At 40.2% G+C, this 16,345-nt stretch overlaps 1 protein-coding gene across 1 annotated transcript; it reads right to left on the bottom strand.

Moving 5' to 3' along the window:
- Positions 1 to 234: 234 nt before the first annotated feature.
- On the bottom strand, positions 235 to 15,396 carry LOC143860452 (nuclear transport factor 2B). Its single transcript, XM_077371112.1, has 2 exons — positions 15,021 to 15,396; positions 235 to 552 (listed from the first exon to the last, which is right to left on the bottom strand). Exons 1-2 carry the CDS (start codon positions 15,315 to 15,317, stop codon positions 478 to 480), a joined length of 372 nt encoding a protein of 123 aa, XP_077227227.1. The 5' UTR covers positions 15,318 to 15,396; the 3' UTR covers positions 235 to 477.
- Between the last annotated feature and the right edge of the window lie 949 nt (positions 15,397 to 16,345).

The raw sequence follows: 16,345 nt of genomic DNA, 5'->3' as shown, positions 1-16,345 counted from the left end.
CCCCTAGCTGCAGGATTTGCTAGTGTCCATCGCATAAGGCATTTCGCGGAACGTCTGTTGCATGAGAGATCAGCCACATAGGCTCACTTTTCAACAGATTTTGTCATAATTCATGAAGTGGCTGCTCTCTCATGCAACAGAGATCCGTGAAATGCCTTATGCGATGGATACTACCAAATCCCAAATATAAATAACCCCATCACAAGATGAAAAGAAGTATAAAAACCCAGCAAAGCATTAAAAAAAAGATTTTTGATGTGTCTATCCCAAATATTTTACAGAATTCAGATAATCTACATCAATCCAGTCAATCAACAGAAGGGAATATCTGACAATTCAAGAAGATGTAAGAAAAGAAATAAACAAGCCAACAAACAAACCCAAAACCCCAATCTTCTTTGACAGTCTTAGAAACAGTAACAATGGTCCCTTTGGCACTTCACAACCCAAATATCCTGGTTGGGTTTCATGAGGGTCTCAAGCATAGTTCAGCCGAAATATGTCGTTGAACACATAGAAGCTTCCCTGAGGGGTCGGCATCAAATGAAACATCTACCACAAAACCAAGACAAATTTGCTCATCAGCGACAAAACTAACATTAATAATTGATTCCAATTCGACCGCACCAAATTTTTTGTGCGAGCTGAACCCCGCCCGCTCCATACTTAATGGAGTGTGAGCAAAGTTGTTAGGCCTTACACCGCAACCACTTGGTCCTAACATCAACTAGCACTGAAATTTGGGTGTAATAGGCTCACCCAAGATAATTGATTAAACATAAATCAATGACATGTTTTTTATAAGAACAAAAATAAAATAACACAGCCAAAAGAACGGAATAAAACGGATATTTGGTACATACTAAAAGCAACAAGGCATTGGTATTTTATGTAATTTAGGGAGTTCAGATTAGCACAGTATCAAAGTAATAAGAGCATGATTCTTTTGTTGTTTCTTACTTCAATATGAATATTCATAAAAGGGCCAAAATGCTCCCTTAATAACAGATCACATCAATTCATTCATTTTCAGTGACAGCACCTACATTTAATTTTAAATTCCTAGACACAACAGTGAATTAGATGGCTAAAAAGGAATATCTTTGGAGATGAAAATGGGATCCGCGATTAAAGAATGAAAGAATTAAATGGACTTGATGAAGCCCTTTTATTTTAAAGATTCTTCAGTCGCAACTAAAGAGAAAATGTGTGGATATATGACCTAGTAGACAAAGCACAAGGAATCCTTTGCGTAGGCAGTGGCTGAGTTGGACATTCCATCTCACTATAATTTCTCTTGAGATGGTAGAAAAGTTGAAATTGAAAAGAGCATAAAAACTCGCCATATCAAATTCAATGCTCAAAAAGATGAAAAGTGCTAATGAATACTAAGTGTCTGGTAACATTCTCTGTTGAGAAGGGTACGAGGTTATGGTGCTAGATAGCTCCTATGAACATTTTCCATATTCTTCTTGGTTGGCTGTGGTTGTTAGTATCACTTTGCATTTGATAAAAGAGCCTCCCTACACCAAAATCTTCTAAATATGAGATTTCAAAGAGATTAAGGTTTAAAAAATTTAAAGGAAGCAACAACGAGATGTGAAATTGTACAGGATAGCTGCTAAAGAGAAAGTGCAGCTGAGGTCTATTCTGAAGACACTAAAGTCTCTTCTTCAAGAGTATGATTATCTTACACCCAAAGAACTACCAAGTGGCATCCCTCCGATGAGAAACCTAAAACAGCACATTGATTTACAGCTTGGCATAACTCTTCCAAACTTGGCACGTTATCCTACGAGGTAGCGTAAAAGAGCATAGGAAAGTACTAGATATGTTGATGGCAGGCCTCGCAGGAAGAGCATGGCACCATTTGTGGTACCAAGCTTTACATACTCCCAAAAAGGATGGACCTTGAAGAATAAGTGTGAACAGAAGCGGAATAGCCAAAAATTATGATATGGTATAGATTCACAATCCCAGGTCTGGGTGATAATACTCGATACACTTGCCAAGTATTTTCTAAGATCGTATGTACTTTCATAATGATCAATAAGGATATTTGGTAGGCAACACTATTGAACTTCACAGCAGAGTAATTGTATCTTATGCATGGTATTTGAGGTCAGCATGGGACCAATAATACCTCATGTCCTCATAATATGTGGTATTGACATGGAGTTGGGGTCATTTGAGGGGAGGGTGGTCATTGTACTTTCTTATACTTCATTACATTGTACATCTTTGTTGACTTTAGATGTTCGATGTGATTAAGCCAATATAGATGGCTTTCTTGCTTATGTATTATTGTTAAGTATGTTTTTGTGCTTATTCTAGCATTTCCCAAAGTTTCTTTTTAAAATTTTATCATTTGCATATGTTTCCATACATTCCCATGATTTTACAAGATTTACACCGAAGCCGAAATGTTTCCGTTTCCGTGCCGACTGAAATAGAAACTCAAACCAAAATTTAAAACCTTGGTTAGATAATGCAACTAGGTTAGATTAGGTTAGATGAGCAATTGGGGTAGATTAGCACCGTTCTATCTTTATCACTTTCTTATCTCATCATTATCCCATCCTATGTTTATCCCTTAAGTGCTCTATATCATCCAAATATAAATCTAAGATAAGTGAAATATTAATTCCTTTCAATCAACATTATGCACGAATTTAGTTTATCTTTTTTGAATGACACACGATTTTAGTTTCACAATGCATCGCAAGACTAACAATCAAAATAAAGTATTGAATGCTTCAACCCAAAGGACTACTTTGTAGGCAACTTTATCTTTTGCAATTCGAGGATGGTCTTCATCTATCAGGTAAATGAAAGATGAAGATATGGGCGTGCTCCTCTCAACAAGTATATTCTCTATGATGACTATATACTTAAACTTTAAAGGCGTTCGACTATTCATTCGTGAAGGTTCATTAAGGGATAAACATCTCAGTGAAATCCACCATGAGGGATTAGGACATTTTGGGAGAGTAAGATGCTGCGGAGCTTGAAGCAAGGTACTAATGGCAGTGTATCCAAAGGGAGGTAGAGAGATCTGTTGCGAGGTGCAAGACGTGCCAATGGCATGTTAAAAAAATGGATTTATAAACTACTTCATGTTTCAAATGCAACATGGGTCGACGTCTCTATTGATTTTGTACTAGATGTTCCTAGGAGACAACACGAATTGTATATTTGTATACATTGATATATTCTCAAAAATCTCATACTATATGCCTTGCAGAAAGATGATGGATGCCTCTACTATAGCTACTGTATATATTCTTTATAGAGATTGTGAGCCTTCTTATCTTTTTACGCTAGTTATGGATGAACTTACAGAGGGTATGTAATTTGCAAATGACAGAGTATTAATTGACGAAACTAAAGCAGGAGTTAATGCTATGTTAGAGTTATGAAGAACTACTTTGGAATCCAAGGGTTTAGACTGAGTAGAACTAAGAGTATATGGAGTGCAACTTTAGTAATGAGGCGGGGCGAGGATGTAGTAAATATGACTGGACAGGAAGTACCTAAGAGGGGTATCTTTCGCTATCTTGGTTCAATCCCACATAAGGAAGGACAGATTGAAGAGGATGTTAACCACAGAATAAGAGCAGGTTGGTTGAAGTGGAAGCATGCTTCAAGAGTACTGTGCGACCGCAAAATACCTAACAAGTTGAAGGGAAAGTTTCATAAGACAGCTGTGAGGCCAGCTATGATGTACGGCTCAAAATGTTGGGCTACCAAGAAGAAGCATGTGCATGAGATGAGTGTAGCAGAGATGCGAATGCTTAGATGGATGTGCGGCCACAACAAAAATATTTTGGAAAACCTTTGTGGGCACAGAAGAGAGGCACCGCATAAAGGGGGTTCACCCTACAGGCTAATACTTGCGGTGGAACCCTACCTCTAGCATAGAACATAAAAAATGGAGATGGGCAGCTGCTCCAGGCCCACACACGTCTGGCAAGTCCCATCGGATATAGGCCCACTAGCCGATGGGTCCATAAACACCATAACAGGATCCACCGTTGAAAGCCCACTGGCCGACAATTGTTGCATAACACTAGACCCGTGACCAACAGTCCCATCAAAAAGGGTATATGATGGGCCCATATGCACATTTAAACCTACTGTTATAAGAGCCCGACAAGCTTCCCAACCCATGTGCCTCATTCTGCTAGACACTTGACTCATTTGGTCCCACCTCACTGACACCTAAAACAGACTTGTCGGCTCCCGTCAACCTCTGCTCTATATTTATGCTGGACGAGTTTACCATCCTCAATTGTTGTGCTAAGGGGTTTGAAATTGAAATTTGTTACTTGACTGTCCCGTCAACCTCTGCTCTAGAGAACACGCATCCTAGTACAGACAAAGCCATAGACTCAAGACAATTGAGTCCCACTTGCTTGACACGTTCTACTTGACCAAATGAAGCAGTGTCACCGCGCAACTAGTCTTTGCTACATGGATCTAGGCTTAAATCATCTCTGCCCGTCCCATTGACTGGAACACCAACCGGCGGCAAAAGAAGCAATGGCAAAAACTGGAGATTGGACAGCTTTGCTGCAAAAACCCCGTCCCTCAAGGTCTCAACGATCACCCACTGTCGAAGTTTTCCAGATTTTCCTGCATTCAGGAAACCACATCGTCCACTATGACTAGGAATATCTGCTTTGGCAGGCAAACGTCGAAGGTGCTAATCCACATTCTACCAACTTCAAAACCATATCCTACTATGCAAGATTGATAAAGGGAGACTACTCTCCCGATCTACCTCTCAATCCTGTCAAAAGGCATCTGTCGATCACGCATGAGGGGAAACCCCCTAACTACCCACAACGCATCTTGAAGTTGAACCCCACAATTATCGCTCCACTCCTCAACCACCGCAAAAGGGAATCCATGCTTGGCCAACCAGATTCTAATGGCATCTTTATGGTTCACCTCATTCGGTAGGGTTAATACCATCTCCTTAGAGCCAATCTGATGAGCTTTAATAGATTCCCTCACGCCATTGGTTCAGGCGAGACACTTCACTAAGGTTTTCAAGGATGCCAACTAGCAGTTCTCCAAGACTCCCCAAACGCCTCTAGCAAAAGAAAAAGGAAAAGACCTAATATAAGAACTACAGACATCGAGGCCCAGAACAATTCGCCCCGGGCTCATCTGAGGCAAACTGACCTATTGCCAACCAAGTTGCGAAATGAGAAAGGTAAGCTCGCTGGAATGATAATATCATATGACAGATCCTGATGCGAAGAAGAGGAGCCATCTCTGACATGGAAGTATCTCATCTCCAGTTTGCTGATGACACCATTCTGTTTTGTTCCCTCCAACTGGCGCAGGTTTTGAATTTAAAGACTATCCTTAGGTGCTATGAGGTGATCACCGGCCAAAGATCCCAACTTTTTCAAATCAAGATTTTTTGCATTTAACATAGATCAGCAGGAGGTAGCAGGTTTGGCTAGGATAATGGGATGTCAGGTGGACCAATTTCCAACCACTTATTTTGGCCTGCCTCTAGGGAAGGGAAGACCAAGAAAACCAGTTTGGGATCCTATAGTTGAAAGAATTGCTAAAAGGCTAGACACATGGAAAAGAAGATTAGTTTCAAAAGGAGGTAGACTGACTCTTGTTAAGACAGTCCTAGAAAACATACTCATCTATCAATTATCTATGTTTAAATGCCCTATGAGCATTGGCAATCGCATTGAGCAAATTCAACGACGATTTCTATGGTGGTGGTGGGGGAGGGGGTACAGAAGGCATCCCTCTGGTTATGTGGGAGAATGTATGCAGACCCATTAAAGATGGTGACTTGGGAATTAGGAGAATCAAACAAACCAATTTTGCTCTTGTGGGTAAAATGGTTGGGGAGGTTTGGAGAGGAACCCTCTCAGTTGTGGGCCATATTCATAAAAGGAAAATACGGTGCAAAGCCTGGCTATTGGGAATCGAATAACATCTTTGGTAAACAGGGGGTTACAGTCTGGCGTGACATTTTAAAAATACAGCACCGGTTCAATCAGGGCACAAGATTCAAAGTATATTCAGGGGATCGCATTAGATTTTGGGGCGATGCCTGGTGTTCTCATGTCCCCTTAAAAGATATGTTCCCTTCGTTGTTTGAAGGGGCAGGCCAAAAGAACGCTCTATTAAGAGAATGTTTTGAAAGGAATGAGGATAGTGTCAGTTGGATACCGAATTTTAAAAGAAATTTCTTTGAAAGGGAGTTGGCTTCGGTTGCAAGGTTTCTGGGTATACCGGAAGGGTGGTACATAAAACAGACATGGGTGGACAGAAGGATATGGATCTGGGACTCTTCTGGGACTTTCTCTGTCAAATCTTTTTATAATCATCTAATGCCTCACTATGTTCCCTCCATTGAAGCAAAAGTGTGGAAAATCCAGGCTCCCCCTAGGGTATGCTTCTTTGGATGAGCAGCGATAAGAGTTCGGATTTAGACGATAGATTTCTTGCAGCAGAGGGGAATGTGGTTGATTGACCATTGCCCTTTGTGCATTGAGACCGGAGAATCAATAGACCACTTGTTCATTCAGCAAGGTGGCGAGAAAGGTTTGATCTGGCATATTATCTAGGTTTAGCATCGCCTGGGTTTTCCCATCCACGTTATCTGAGCTAATGCAAGAATGGGAAGCGGCTCAATGGAGGAAAAAAGGCAGTGTTATGGGACAATTAGCAGTCATATGGGTGTTATGGAAGGAGAGGAATGCTAGAGTTTTTGACGGCGTTGCAAAATCATCACTGCTTGCTTGAGATCCAGGTCTGTATTTCCAATTCATTAAAGTGATTGCATTAGTCATTGCCTGGGTGAGAATTCTCCCTATGTTCCGCTTTATTCCGGCTCATGATTTGTGGGAAGGGTGGCTAGTGGTGTGCTCAAGCAATGAGAGGAGGGCTACAATTGTTCAAAATTGGGAAGCCCACCCCCTGGTCTAGGCTTTTCAAGATGAATTTTGACGGCTCTAGCTTGGGTAACCTGTTTCCATCCGGAATCGAAGGAGTTTTGAGGGATTTCATGGGATTCGCTATTTGGGCCTTTTCTGGCCCTATTGTGATGGCATGGCAGATGCTAATGAAGCGGAAGTTAGAGCCGTTCACCATGGATTAAAATGCATGGATAGAGATCTAATGGAAGCGAGGAGATTCCAAGAATGTCATTAGATGACTTACAGGGTCGGCAATACCACCTTGGAGATTTGCCCACTTTTTTTATGAGATCCAAGATTGAACAGGTCAATCCTCAGTCACCTTCAATCACGTCAGACGATTGGCGAACTATCTGGCAGATAGCTTAGCTAGAGGTGGTGTAGGTAGGCCGGGGCTAGAAATGTTCGACTCCTTTCCCCCGTGAATTGTAATTTGTCCTTTTCGTTGTATCTTTGGGGCTGACTTTCTCAGTCTTGCCCCTTTCTTTTAATGAAATTGCAGCCATTAAAAAAAGAAGAAGATGAGGAGCCATCTCGCACCCTATGAATCCTGGACAGAAAGTTATGGTCAAAACTAGACCAAATCTTGTCGCATTGCCAGCACCTCATCCTCCTCTTGAAATTGATGAACAATCATTTGCAGCATCGTCAGCCGCCAAACTATCGGCTCCTTTCCCTCATTCTCTTGGCCAGACTTCTCCCTTCTCGGTTGCGCTGCACATCCCATCTCCCTCCTAGGCTCACGGTGCCTCTATGTTTGTTTTCACTTCTAATCATGACTCTTGAATGGATTGCTAGCCCAGTAATATATTAGTTGTAAGCTCCGTTTCGTTTCGTCCGGAATGGACGAAACGAACCGGTTTCATTCCCATTCCGGAACGGAATTCCAGAAATTTCGTTCCGATGGGAATTTCGTCCCATTCCGGCCGGAATCGTGTGTAACGGCTAGTTTGACTAGATTTTGCAGAATTTACAACAATGCCCTGCAACGGCTCTTATGGGTTTTTGACCATTTGAGCCTCAAAATGTGACCGTTTATAGCTGTTGGGAAGGGTATTTTAGTCATTTTTAAATGCACAATCAATTAAAAATTCTATAAATAGCTTTTTCCCTACCTTCTTCTCCTCCTCCTTCACATAAGTGATTCTCCTTCTTTCTCTACTTTCACTTACACTATCTATTCTTCTAAATTTTCTACAAGTCTACCCTCTTCTTCAACTCAATCCAAGTTCATTTTGGAGCAAAGTGAGGCCTACATTCAACTTACCACTACAAGAAGTCAAGAACTATTTCCAAAAGCTTACAAATTATAAGTTACAACTTACACTACAAATTTCAAGTGAAGGCTTACAAGTTACACTACAAATTTCAAGTGAGTGAAGGCTAATATTTTCTTCTTCTCTTCAACCCAAGTTCAACCTCAAGGTTCTCTTTATTTCTTTCCATTTCCTTTCTTTCATTTCAATTTTATTTCTTACTTCATTTGTCCCCTTCTACTTCATTTTTTTGTAATTTGTTTCCATTTCCTTTCTTCTAATTCATTTTCCCGCTTCTTCTACTTCATTTCAGAATGAGTGGGTCGGGGTCGGGACCTTCTGCAGGAGCATCCTCTATTGATTCGGCACCCGCTAGATCGGATGACCCGGTCAAAAAAATAAAATAACTTGCATATTTTGTAGCAAAGTCATAGCAGGTGGAGGTATAACCCACTTCAAAGAACATTTAGCTGCTGTTCCTGGTGTGGTAGCATCATGCAAAAAAGTGAGTGAAGATGTAAAATACCGAATGAAGCAACTTTTAGATGCAAAGAGAAAAGAAATGGCTAGGATGAGCGTATCCAGAGCAGAGGTTGAAGGTTTTTATGGCACACCAGACGAAGAAGAAGAGGAGGATGATGAAGAAGACAATAACATTACCATAGTTGTCGAACTCGTCCGAGTCACGAGTCGAGTTGTACGAGTCGGGTCGAGTCAAGTGGTTTTCGAGTCAACTCGTATGGTAGACTTGCAGGTGCTCAAGACTCGTACGAGTCATGTTTTGACTCGGACGAGTCACACCAACTCGACTCGAAAACACATAACTCGTACGAGTCTTATTTTAAGTCGTAACACTTGTGTTTAAATAGGGGGGCTGGACCAACTAACTAAAGGGGGTGTGAATATATCAATATATACGTATTTACCTATTCCCGTAATAGAAAACTTAAAAAGTTAGGGTTTTTTACTTCGGGAAAGTGAAACGGAGAAACCCTCCATCCTCGACGGCTCAACAGTTGATTTTTGCACAAAGATAGGGGTCTACCAACAGCCAAAAACAAGAGGAAGAAGAAGACGACTGATTTGCTTGATTAAGGTTAATTTTTTGCAGTTTTTTTCTTTTCTTTTTTCTTATTTTCATGTCTTCTTCTCTCATCCTCCAAAATCTGCATGAAGAAGAAGAAGAAGACGACTTTTTGGCTTTTGCAGATGAGAACATCCACACGGTTGATTTTGTCTTATCCATTTAATTCATCAAAGGTGGTTGTTCTCACATGCAAAAGCCAGCTGAGAAATGGCTTTCCACGAAGGCCCAATTTATCAAAGGTGGTTGTTCTCAGTGAGGCCCTGTTTTTTTGAGATTGTGTTGTGACAATCGATTGAGAGCCCTAAACTGATTACCGGTCTCAAAATTACGTTTAATTTTGAGTCAAATAATATGTTTGGGGCTCAAAATTAATCTTTTTGAGTACAATAATTTGTTTTGAGCTCAAAATTAGATTTAATTTTGACTCCAAAAATCTGATTGGGGCTCAAAGTTAATCTGTTTAATTCCAATAATTTATTCGGGGCACAACCTATTGTTGTTTGGACTTAAAATCCATAATGTAAGCCCTAAATTTCTGCATTTGTCAAAAACTCTTACGAGTCACGAGTCAGAAAATTAAGAAAACGAGTCACGAGTCAGAAAATTAAGAAAACGAGTCACGAGTTGACAACTATGGCCATTACACCATTGCCTCGGCGAAATGGTAAGGAAGTTCTTGTAGAATCGAGTGGTACAAAAAGGAAGAATGAGGGATCAGGAATTTCTTTACACCATGAACAACCCCGGGAGCCCAGCCAAGCATTAAAAGTGCTTTGGCTACCAAAGAAACGGTGGATAGAGCAGACATGGCAGTTGGCATGCTTTGCTACGATGCCAATCTCCCTTTCAACGTTGCCAATTCACCTTTCTGACAACCTATGTTGATGCTGTGAATGTCGTGGGTTCCGGCTATAAGGCACCTACCTATCATGCTTTAAGGGGTTCCATTTTGAAGAATACAGTGGATGAGGTAAACAACTACTTGGAGGAGATGAAGATGTCATGGAGATACACTAGCTGTAGCATTATGGTCGATGGATGGACAGACACCAAACAACGTTCCCTAATCAACTTTTTGGTGTACTGCCCTAAAGGAGTCATATTCCTCAAATCCGTTGATGTATCTGGCATAATGAAGAATGCCGATGAATTATTCAAAATCTTTGAAAAGCTCGTCACAAAGGTGAATCCGAAATATGTGGTGCAGTTTGTAACTGACAGTGAGCCAAGTTATAAAGCTGCTGAGAAAAGACTAGAAGCCGTGTTTGGTACATTCTTCTGGACTCCGTGCGCAGCCCATTGTTTAGATCTCATCTTGGAGCATCTATGCAAACCGAGTGTATTTCCTCACATAGCAACTACAATTGAGAGGGCTCGGACGATTACATAGTTCATCTACAACCACGGAGACCTCTTGAATTTGATGAGAAAGAAGTTCACAGGTGGGAAGGAGTTCTGTCGTCCTGCTTGGACCAGATTTGCTACAAATTTCATTAGCATACAAAGTCTGGTGTTGAATCGGAAAGCACTTCAGCAGATGTTCGTGTCTGACGAGTATAGTACTAGTAGGTTTGCCCAACACCCACTGAGTGAAGGGGTAGTTAGTACTGTGTTGGACAAATTTTTTTGGGACCAATAGAAGAACATTCTAAACATCAGCGAGCCTTTAGTGAGAGTGCTATGTTTGGTAGATCGGCAGGACAAACCGGCGATGGGTTACCTATATGAGGCCATGGATAGGGCCAAAGAGAACATCAAGGAGAGGTTGAAGAGAAAATCAGATTACATGCCCATCTGGAGGATCATAGACCAAAGATGGGATAGGCAACTCCATAGTCCCATCCATGCAGCAGGATATTTTCTTAACCCTGCTCCCTTTTTCACTCCTACCTTCTCTAGGCACAGTGAAGTAACCAGAGGCTTGCTGGCATGCATCACTCGATTGGTACCTGATGAAGCTACACAAGACTTCATCACCAATCAAATTGAGGATTCTCAAGAGGCTAAGGGTATGTTTGGAATGAAGCTTGCAATCCGCAACCGAACGAAGTTGGGACCAGGTATATTTGAGTTGTTTGTTTAATTAAGTATAATTCATTTTAACTTTCAGTTTCTCAGCAAATAATGCTTTACTATTTGTTACTTTACAGTTGTATGGTGGAATCAATTCGAAGGTGACGTGAAAGAATTACAGAGCTTTGCAATCAGAATCCTCAGTCAGACCTCCAGTGCGACTGGGTGTGAAAGGAACTGGAGCACCTTCGAACACATTCACTCCGCAAAGAGAAATAGGTTGGAGTACTAGAGATTGGATGGCTTGGTGTTTGTCCATTACAACCTTAAGTTTCGAGAAAGGTATACAACGTAATATAATGTTTCCAACTCTCACCTCATCACTTTAAGCTTTTAAGTTTAACCTTTGACATTAAACTTAATGTTTTTCTTTTCATGGACTTGTTGAGGAAATCATCTACCACTAGTGGCCCTTTGAGCATAGACCATCTAGATGTCATGATGATTAGGTTGCGGAAGAAGAAGATGTCATTTTCACGCCGGAAGACATTGGGTGGGAAAATCTTGAAGCACCTGCTGATGTGGTTTGGGACCGGGGCCGGGGACAACGACGACGACTTTGTCATGCCTCTTGAAGAAGATGTCCCTACTGGTGGTCCAGGTGGTGATGGCAGCGGCGACGACGACGATGACAAAGACGACATTGAGTACGATCATCTGGGTTATGATCACTGAGAGTTGTTGCTACTAGCTATTGTCTATGTTTCACTTTCATATATCTCTTTTTTTATGTTCTTCCATGTATCAGACTATCAGTTGGACTTGTGCAAGACTTTAAGTGTTTAAGTAATGAATATGCCTTTTGGGACACATATTTTCGACTATTTATTCATTTTTATCCTTTTCTGTTGATTTTTTATTTTTTGGGATTTTTCTCATATTTTTTAGTATTTTTTTTGTGTGACCAAAAAGTTTCGACCGGAATGACCGAAATCCCACCGGAATTCCGTTTCGGTGGCCAAACCGGAATGGCCACCGAAACGGAATTTACAACTTATACGATTATTTAGAAAAACAATATAAGGAAGTAAAATTGTAGGGACTTCAACACCCAACTTTGATCACATGGATTCTCTTGTACTTTTGATTGTCTTTTAGGTTTTAGGAGATCTCCTTGGTCTGCACTCTACATTGTAGAATCTAGACAAGACCAAGATAGATTGTGGAGTCAAGACAAGATAAAATTAGCAATAAGCCAATAAATACAGCTGATTCTCATTTCCAAGAAAGATTAAAAGAGAATTACAATCTTATATTTATCTTACAATTAAAAAAAGAATATTAAGTAAACTCTTAAAAACACCAATTAGGAACAACCGGCAACAAAAGCTAACCGCACAAAATTAATACAGTTACCAATTGGAACAACTTCACCTTTAAAAGAAAACTGAAATCAACTTACAAATTGAATAGGATGACAGGAACAAGTAAAGAATGCAATAAGATCTAAAAAAACAACGTTTCAAAAAAAAAAGATTTAAAACAACATAAACAATAACAAAAACTCTTCTCTACCTATCGCCGAACAGTGAAAACTGTTTCAGAACATACCTTTGAAGGTCCCAATGACCAACCAAGCTTCTAGGAAACTAAATTCTAGGTACAGAAAACACGACCATATAAACCATACAATCAAGACCAAGAAGTTAAGATTTGGAAACATGATACGCATCAAGGTATTGCATATTTTATAAGATGATACAATTTTATCTGTGGATAACGCACTATCTGTATAGATAATGTATATGCGTCTTTTTTCGTATTGACCACACTTGAAAAATGATACACATAAGACAATATGCGGTGCCATACAATACTCAAATACTTGATTGAGACAAATGGAGTCAAGTATAAACGGGTAAACCAGCATCCACGCAATCAATTGCCGCATCAATAGATCAACAAGGAATCAAACAAACGTTTCCCTATCACTGAAATGACAAAACCCCCATATAATGAAGATGAAAGCATTTACAGTCATTCCAATAATTTGCAAAAGAGGCATACGACATTATAAAATAATTCTGGTGCACAAAACCCATGTTACATCAACAGTTAAAATCTATGAATGAACCCACAGTTGCCAGTTCTGCTCCGGTAGGCATTCCGTTTTTGTCCTCCCATTTCATTGTTCAATTTTAGGAAAGAAAAGAAACAAAATGGTTTTAAAAGGTTTAAAAAAATCAAGAAGTCAGAAAAAAAAATAGTAAAAAAATTAAAAGAGCACTCGAAAAACCTAAAGCAACAAGGAAACCCATATTTTACAAGATCTTCCATCCAGCAGTAACAAGTTACCATCATCTAGTATACACAGTCTAAGTGGCATCTACATAGTCTAAAAAGAGATAGCTTTTTAACCCAATAAACCCATTAAGGGCATCTAACTTTTCAGTGCAACATGGTCAGGGAAGAAAAAAACTAGAACAAACTGGCACACTAGAACAACCAGGACAGTCTGGGACAGAGACCATTATGTTTCAGTATATGTCCCATTCCAGTTTCTTATGAGTACAGAATCAAATTTTACCCATTGTTCCCATTCCAGCCAGAACTAAATCAAATTGACAACTATAATTGTATAACAAGTTGATATGTATAGCACGCTGATGCATATCGACACAGAAACCTGTGTCCAATATTTGACAAAAAACCATCAAATAAGTGATTTCCGTGATCGTGCATAATAATGAAGTATACACTATTTTACAGTACATATTTTATTTACTCTCTCTGCTATGGACAGTCTATACAACTCTATAGTCTATAGAGATGAGGGTGGGAGAGGGAGAGAATTAAGAGGGCACGAGTGAGGAGAGGGTGAGAAGTGGCTGAAAACAGGGAAAAGAAAAACTCAAATCAAAATTGAGTTTTATTTTCCCTATTTTTTAAGCCACTTTCCACCATCTCTTCACTGCTGCTCTTTTAATTCTCTTCCTCTCCCATCCTTTCCATCCCTCTCTCACCACTTGGTAAACTAATATTCCCTGAAAAATAAATCATGGTTGCCAAACATGGCCTAAGACATAGTTGCATTACAAGAACCCTCAGTACATAAACACCTCATATGTGTATGTGACTGTGTCAAAAGTCCATACATGAAATCAATCCTTCATACAACCAAATGGACTGAAAAACATTGCCAAATAACAAAACCCAACACCTCACTTATATTCACAGATCAATGAGAAAAGCCAGCCAGGTTACCTATAAGTAGATAAGTTCATTGGGATAAACCCTCAAAATCCTCAAAACAAAAAAAAAAACCCTAGCTTCAACAACACAACAAACAATCCTTATCAATATAAAAACAACATGATCAATACATCAAAACGAAAGAGAAACAAGAAATAAACCTAAAACCCATCTCGAAAATATAAGCCCAAATCAAAATCAATGAAACCCCAACATTTCTAAAAAAATCAAACAAAACCCTAAAAAATCCAATAAAAAAAATCATAATCAATATAAAAAACAACAAGAAAAATAGTAAAAGTAATCATAAAGGAAAAAAAGAAGAAGAAGGAAACCCTACATAGAAAATAACCAATCAAGAATGCCCTAGAAAAGTCGCAGATCGTACGGGGAAAGGAGGGACAGAGAAATAGATTATATATGGTGATGAAGAACAAGTGTTTGCAGAAATACCTGACTGAACTTAAGAGCGTGCTGCTCACCGGCGAGCTGGAGATTGCCAGAGACGAAGACGAGCATGCCGCCGGCGGGTCCGGAGGGCTGGCAATCGACGGTGGTGATGCTGTGTTGGCACTGGTGGAAGGGTAGTGATGTTAGCTTGGCCACGATGTTTTGGGACCCTTGGATCTTTTGACCCTCGAATGTGAGCATCGAGGCTTCCTGATAAAGCCCGGCCAGCCCGGCCCGATTAGCGTCGAATGTTGAGTAGTAGTGCTCAACAAACACCTTTGCAACCGAGTCTGGATTCATCTCTCTCTCTCTCTCTCTCTCTCTCTCACACACACACACACACACACCCGAGGAAATACAGGGTTAGGGGGGAAAGTAGCCGAGACTGCGAGAGAGACAGAGAGGAATAGGGATTTTATTGTTAGGCACGGAGAAATACGCAGTCCCTTGTTTTGAGAATGGCACTCCTGCTTAATGTGCCAAAAAAAAACTACTTATCGGCAACGGTTCACATTCAACGGCAGATAAATTACTCGGTAAGTTGGATGTGATGACTGCATCATTGGACAAGCGTTTAATAAATATTAAGGAGTGCCGTTATCAAAACAGAAGTGCCGTATCTAAGCGGGTCCGATGATCCGATGGGTATCCTGAAGTCTGGTCAACTGCCCTTGATAAGACCTTCATCAGATGATCCTAGGTCAGTGATCTATCTATCAAAGCCTCATTTAGGGTTTCTCAACAAAAATCTAAACCGTTCATTTTTGTAGTACCTTTATCTTCCTACTTGGGATGTCTGTTTTTTGGCGTGGGTCAAACTCATGATGCTCTACAAGATCAACGGTCTCAATTGCATCTGCTTGGGACCCTATAATTGGTCACAACCATTGATCCCAATGCTACTCTCTGCCTAGTGAGATTAACGACTCATTGCTACCCTTATAGCGAGATGATGGAGAGCGTTCATATTTGTTGGGCTTACTTTGCTACCCTTATAGTGAGATGATCGAGACCATTCATATGGTGGGCCTACTTTAGATAGGTCATGGTTTATGATTCATGACATGTTTGGTCAGCTAAGGCCCACTCGGTGACTATCCTTTCGCATTGAACATATGCCATAGAAAAAAAATCTATGGTTGAAATATGGAGAAACTTCTTATTTGGAAAAAAAACTAAAGAAATCCAAACACTGAAAAGAATGATTTGATAGTTGATATCAAGGACACGGTAAAGACTTTCACACTAAGGCCTTGACTTTCACACTGAGGCCTTGTTTGGATTGCAAAAAAAATTAGGGAAAATTACAGATTGACGCCCTCTGGTAA

The sequence above is a fragment of the Tasmannia lanceolata genome, unplaced genomic scaffold (genome assembly GCF_043159265.1).
Source record: "Tasmannia lanceolata isolate RefF3 unplaced genomic scaffold, GAP_Taslan_0.1 ptg000037l, whole genome shotgun sequence".
In the NCBI taxonomy this organism is placed as follows: domain Eukaryota; kingdom Viridiplantae; phylum Streptophyta; class Magnoliopsida; order Canellales; family Winteraceae; genus Tasmannia; species Tasmannia lanceolata.
Note: the sequence above shows the minus strand (reverse complement) of the source record. Positions and strands in the feature narration are given on the sequence as shown.

What these genes read in the sequence shown, in the direction of transcription:
- LOC143860452 (XM_077371112.1), bottom strand. Translation starts at nt 15,317, where the DNA reads ATGAATCCAGACTCGGTTGCAAAGGTGTTTGTTGAGCACTACTACTCA. An exon ending in ACGCTCTTAAGTTCAGTCAG is followed by an intron (nt 553 to 15,020) that starts GTATTTCTGCAA and finishes GTTTTGTGGTAG; the next exon opens with ATGTTTCATTTGATGCCGAC.